Genomic DNA, 6,527 nt, shown 5'->3' on the forward strand with positions numbered 1-6,527 from the left:
TTTTTATGCAGCTGAACAGTTGGATCAGAGTGCTGGCTGCAGTGCTGGGTATTGACGTGCGAAACTCATCTAAGCTTCTTGCAAGTCTGACCCCGGCCTTACTGAGAGATACACACAGACCTCACATCCAGCCTGTATTAATGGGAGAGACACCCAGACCTCACATCCAGCCTATATTACTGGGAGACACACATTGGGCCTCACATCCAGCCTTTATTACTGGGAGGGACACAAAGACCTCACATCCAGCCTTTTTGAGACCTGTAGATTTGTGTTAGTCCATCTAATTGCTACTATATTTCCAGTCAAAGAGCCATAGACTGGGGGCACAAGGCCCCTTTGTAGGTAGATATTAAGGTGGAGCGCTCAACCTTCCCCTTCTGTGCGTCCTTACTAGTGCCTAGAACCCTTTTGACCAAGAAGATTACAGTCTCTCTGTTCTGTCTCCCAACTCTCTGATTTTTATACAACTCCCACATACCATAAATGCAGCATGGAGAGGCTCAGTGAAGGTGGCAGAGATGGTGTGCAAGGGTCTGATGGGATCTTCTCGATCATAGAAGGACAATTGCCCAGCCTCATAATCCAGAAAGACTCTGAGACTATTACACACAGTAACATGGGGCAACATGACGCAATCTGCATTATGCCTAACCAAAAACTCATTATTACAGCGTCGGAGAGTCCAAGATTTGCAGTTATATCCAATGTTAGACTCGTCCCCATGTCTGGCCATACTGGGGTAACACACCCCTACTCTCCAGTTTCCAAGGTTGCTGGTGTCCACGTCCCAGTAATGTCTCCCTGAAGCGAAACTTATGGTGCTCAAGACCTGACACATCTGAAATCTTTGTGCCGTTTCTTGGAAGTTCTGTGTTTCTTTGGTGTAGGTGGCACATCTCAGATCAGCAGATATGTGGACATTGTTGGCCGCTGTGGTTATATCCAGACATACGTCTGCAGGCTCCTGCGTGTAGAACCACAAGTTCATTCCCGATATTATATTTCTTAAAATTGTGTGTAAGGTTTGTGAGATAAGACTCAAATCCATGTCCCCAGAACGGTAAGATGGTGCACAACTTCTTACGACTCCATCCGGAAAGCCTGACTGCGTCTCTTCTTGTAGGACTTTATACGGGTCAGCCATATTACACTGCTCCTCGAGGTGACGTTTACTCGCCAGCAGCTCTTCCTTCTCTTTCTCCAGCTCCTGGATCAGATCAGAACAAGAAAGTAAACTCTGGTGTTTCTTGGTCACCACGTCACAGATGAGAGATTCCTTCAGGTTTTCGAGTTGTCTCTTCATGTCTTGAAACATCTCATTGATTCCCTTTGTTACACGTTCCGCTTGTCGTTGGATTTTTGCCACATCCTTGTATAGATTTCGGATTATTTCTTCAGTCTGTTCAGTCTTTGAGTTGACTTTCTCCAGAACATTTCTCAGTTCTTCTTGCTTCTTCTTGACCAATTCATCCAGTAGCTCTACCTGGTGGCCTTGGTGTTCTCTCAACCCACATGAGGAACATATGAAGGCCGAGTCCTCTGCGCAGTAATAATCCAGGATTTTCTTATGGATGGCACACTTTCGATTCTCCAGGGAAGCCGTAGGGTCAAGTAATATATGTTGCACCGACCTGTTGTGATTCCTCAGATGTCTCTCACACATGGAGGTTTCACATTGCAGACACGTTTTCACAGCTTCAACAGGTAGGTCACAGTAAACGCAATAGACCCTGTCGCTGCTTGTTTCTGCCTCTGAGGAATGGAAAAGCTCAGATATGTTGTGCAGAGTGTTGTTCCTCACGACTGAAGGCCTCGAGGTGAACCTTTTTCTGCAGTCAGGACAGGTATAAACTCCAGCCTGGTCCTGAGTACCCAGCAATTGATCAATGCATTTCCGGCAGAAGTTGTGTCCACATCTCAGGGTGACGGGATCTCTGTAGACCTCCAGACAAATGGAGCAGTTCAGCTCTTCTCGCAGATCCTCCGATGCCATGGTGGACAGGAGAAACAGGAAACAAAAATGAAAGTATGTCCTTCTGCATCGATGAGCTCATATTTCATGAACTCCAAGACAAAAGGAGGGGAGAGGGTTGTTTTTTTTTTCAACAATCAGTAAAGGCCCCGTCACACTAAGCGATCTCGCTAGCGAGATCGCTGATTTTGTGATACATAGATCGCTGTGTGTGACGGGGATCAGCAACCGGCCCCCCTGCCGCTTATCACTGATCGTACTCGAGTGGCCTGGGCCGTTTTTCATTCGCTGGTCTCCCGCTGCCCAGCGTGCATCACTGCATGTGACAGCGAGAGACCAGCGATCAGCGACACAGGACGCTGGTTACTAATGTAAACGTCGGGTATCCAGGAGCCGCGCGGCTCCTAGATACCCAATGTTTACATTAGAAACCAGCGTCGCTGGTCCTGATCGCTGGGGCTGTCCATGTAACAGCTCACCAGCAATCAGCCTAACGATGTCCCAGCGATCCCATCATGTCGGATCGTTGGTGGGATCGCTGGGACATCGTTTAGTGTGATGGGGCCTTTACTCATCCCCTATTCTATTAATGGTGGATAGCTTACAAAGTTGTTGCAGACCCTTGAAACTCCTATCTTAAATCCTTCTTCATTTCCCACTCCAAATGAGTCAGGAGGCCTTCTATAAGTATGGGAGAACATTGGATGGGATGTTAGCCCATGAATGAAAGGAGTTTCTTGGACTTACAATAATGGGGACGTATCCATAAGTCCCCATACACAGACTAAAGGCGGTCAAACCTATCGATATCCGTGGGATGACACTATGGTCTATGGGGGACCTCTCCCCTGACAGATGAGGTTGTGGGAGAGAAGGGTCCGACCTGTGGGACTTCTAACTGCTGACGGGACAGAGGAGTCTGGAGGTAGGAAAAGGTAAAGGGACAGGAGACTAGAGGGGACTGGAGGAGGGCAGAGGAGACTGGAGGAGGACAAAGGAGACTGGAGGAGGACAGAGGAGAAGTGAGGATAGAGGAGACTCGAGGAGGACAGAGGAGACGGGATAGGACAATATATTTTAGAGAATGTGATCAGTCTTGAGGAGAAGAACAGAGGAGTTTGGCAGGAGAAGAAGGGACAGACAAGTCTAGAGGGATTAGGATAGAGGAGGCTGAAGGGGACAGAGAAGTTTGGAGGGGGCAGAGCTGAGCCAAGAGCTCCTGTGTAGGAGTTGGGGAGATAGCCGATGGCGGAACAAATGCTTCTGACATTTATGTAATATGTATGGTTGACTTTGGCTCAGTCATCAACATCAGAGCTGTGCGGTTCTTTCTCCCCATCTGATCACATAAGCTCGGTGATTGCTAGAAGTGAAGGGTGAACGGAGCTGGGACCGCAAGGCTTCCTCCACTGCAGTCGCCATTGTGGAGAACTACAGCTCCACTCTTATTGAAGAGAATAGGAGCCATGGCACAGAGCTCAGTAACCAGGCTTTGCAGCTGATAAACCAAAGTCCAGACTCAGACTAGCTCAGTAACCAGGCTGTAGGGGGATAAACCAAAGTCCAGACTCGGACTAGCTCAGTAACCAGGCTGTAGGGGGATAAACCAAAGTCCAGAATCAGACTAGCTCAGTAACCAGGCTGTAGGGGGATAAACCAAAATCCAGAATCAGACTAGCTCAGTACCAGGCTGTAGGGGGATAAACCTAAGTCCAGACTCGGACTAGCTCAGTAATCAGGCTGTACAGCGGATAAACCAAAGTCCAGACTCGGACTAGCTCAGTAACCAGGCTGTACAGCGGATAAACCAAAGTCCAGACTCGGACTAGCTCAGTAACCAGGCTGTAGGGGGATAAACCAAAGTCCAGACTCAGAATAGCTCAGTAACCAGGTTGTAGGGGGATAAACCTAAGTCCAGACTCGGACTAGCTCAGTAACCAGGCTGTAGGGGGATAAACCAAAGTCCAGACTCGGACTAGCTCAGTAACCAGGCTGTACAGTGGATAAACCAAAGTCCATACTCGGACTAGCTCAGTAACCAGGCTATAGGGGGATAAACCAAAGTCCAGAATCAGACTAGCTCAGTACCAGGCTGTGCAGCTGATAAACCCAAGTCCGGACTTGGTGCAGTTCTGCAGTTGCTGCAGTCTTACTCCAACTCCACCCAAAACAGTCTCCGACTACATGGCTCTGCGTCTACAGCTTGTGGTCCACAGCTCTGAGACCACGGCTTGGAGTTCACGGTTCTGAGTCCATGGCTCTGGGTCCATGACTCTGCATCCACAGCTTGGGGTCCAAGGCTCAGGGTCCACAGCTCTGAGTTCACGGCTTGGGGTCCACAGCTTGAGGCTCCACACTGCGCTCGGCAGTGGCCCCTGTGCTGTTCGTCTCTGTTCACTGTTTATAGCCAGCCACCACCAGAGGTGATAACAGAAGATCGAGGTTGGTCTGGGTGTTGGACCCCCACTAATTTGATATAGCCAGGTACCGGAGATTGGTGATCAATACGGTCGATCATGACACAAGCCCTGGTCAGTATAGTCCCCCACAGTGATACTCTCTGTAGACACAGATATACACAGAGATGAACCCCACCATACCAGACTGTTGTGAGTTCATTCTCTGGTTCACCAGTTGTGAGTTCTCCTTCCAGACTCCCTCTGGTGGTAACAGGAGGTAGTGAGGCTGATTTGATCGGTGGAGATCTGCCACCTGAGAATGAGGATGACGATTGGACTTCAGGAGTCTCAGATTGGATTTAAAACAGCCGACGCCCTATTCAGTTGCTGGTGATTCCTTCTGGCTTGTCAGCTCTTGGTTTTCAGCTCTGTTCCAGTCATCTAAAGCTAAGTTTTTCTGCTAATGTTCACACTTGATTTTGTTGGTTTATTCAGTTTTTTGTGTGGTCAGCCAGCCCCGGCTGGGGGCTGTGCTGAATTTCCACTCTTATTTATCAGTATTTTGCCAATTTGTTTTTTTGTCCCTTACTAGTTTGGTCTCTTTTTGCTCTGTCTCAGAATATTTCAGAGTGCTGATATAGTGGGAGAAGTCTAGTGACTTCAGGGTTAATTTTGCTATCAGAAGTGTTGGACATTATTTTTGTAGGGTTTTTTGCAGGTTGCAGACAGTGTCTTTCCTTTCAAGTTAGTTTGGGCCCCATCGTTTGCTCAGCCTATTTTCCTGCCTGTGTTTGTGCCTTCATCTTGTTTCACCATCAATACATGTGTGGGGGCTATCTATTCCTTTGGGGTCTGCTCTGGGGCAGTTAGTTTTCCCCTTTTCATGCTTCAGGCTTATTTAGTCCTCCGGCTGTGACGAAGCGTCTAGGAATATCGTAGGTATGCTCCACGGCTGCTGCTAGTTGTGTGGTAGGATCAGGGATCTGCAATCTGCATAGTTACCAACCTCTCTGGTTTTCTGTGACTTAGCTTGTTTTGCTTTTTTTCTCCTCGGTGACCCATTCATAACAGAATCACCAGCCATACCGCAGATTCTAGGGTACGCAAAAGCAGGAAAAAATTGTTGAAAAAAAAAGTGTCAGAATTTTTTTTTTTTTTTATATATATATTTTTTCCTCTTTTTCTCTGGGGCCGTAGTAGGATTTTTTTTCTTTTTCCTAATGGAGATTAAGCAATTGTCTGATCGTGTGGAGTAGCTGGCTGCTGAAGTGCAGGGAATTTCCACCTACCTTATTCAGTCACATGCTGCTGAACCTAAGATCCCTACTCCTGATATGTTTTCTGGGGATCGGTCTAAATTTCTGAATTTTAAGAATAATTGTAAATTATTTCTGGCCTTGACGCCTAACTCATCGGGGAGCTCTGCGCAGCAGGTTAAAATTGTCATCTCCTTGCTGCGCGGCGATCCCCAGGATTGGGCTTTTTCTCTGACACCTGAAAATCCTATTCTGACTAATGTGGATGCATTTTTTCAGGCCCTGGGGTTGTTGTATGATGAACCTAATGCTGTTGATCAAGCTGAGAGAACCCTGTTGGCATTAAACCAGGGTCAGGATTCTGCAGAGTTATACTGTCAAAAATTCCAAAAGTGGGCAGTCCTTACTACATGGAATGATAGTGCATTGGCAGCTCTCTTTCGGAAGGGTTTATCAGAGACCGTAAAAGATGTTATGGTGGGATTTCCTGTTCCCTCTGGTCTGGATGACTCTATGGCATTAGCCATTCAAGTTGATCGGCGTTTACGTGAACGTAAAACTACACGGGAGGCGCTGCCACCTTTTGAACAAACGTCTGAACCTATGCAATGTGATGGGGTTTTGTCTAGGGCGCAACGTCAGGAGTTTAGAAGGCGTAATAAGCTGTGTTTTTTCTGTGGAGACGTCTCTCATACTATTTCTGTCTGCCCAAAACGAGAGAAACGTTTTGCACACACATTTGCTGTGGGCAGTATACAACCTAAGTTTCTTTTGGCAATTACTCTGATCTGCTCCTTATCAACGTTTTCCACGAAGGCTTTTGTGGATTCAGGAGCAGCGTTGAATCTGATGGATTTGGACTTTGCTAAACGTTGTGGTTTTTCCATGACGCCTCTG

The 6,527-nt window shown here is 47.4% G+C and overlaps 1 protein-coding gene across 1 annotated transcript; it reads right to left on the bottom strand.

The window, feature by feature from the left end:
* Positions 1 to 379: 379 nt before the first annotated feature.
* On the bottom strand, positions 380 to 1,996 carry LOC141094125 (E3 ubiquitin/ISG15 ligase TRIM25-like). The gene has a single exon (XM_073579861.1). The coding sequence runs from the start codon at positions 1,994 to 1,996 to the stop codon at positions 425 to 427; it is 1,572 nt and encodes a 523-aa protein (XP_073435962.1). The 3' UTR covers positions 380 to 424.
* Between the last annotated feature and the right edge of the window lie 4,531 nt (positions 1,997 to 6,527).

This window comes from Dendrobates tinctorius, unplaced genomic scaffold (genome assembly GCF_039654945.1).
Source record: "Dendrobates tinctorius isolate UK_male_01 unplaced genomic scaffold, ASM3965494v1 ptg000063l, whole genome shotgun sequence".
NCBI classification, from domain to species: domain Eukaryota; kingdom Metazoa; phylum Chordata; class Amphibia; order Anura; family Dendrobatidae; genus Dendrobates; species Dendrobates tinctorius.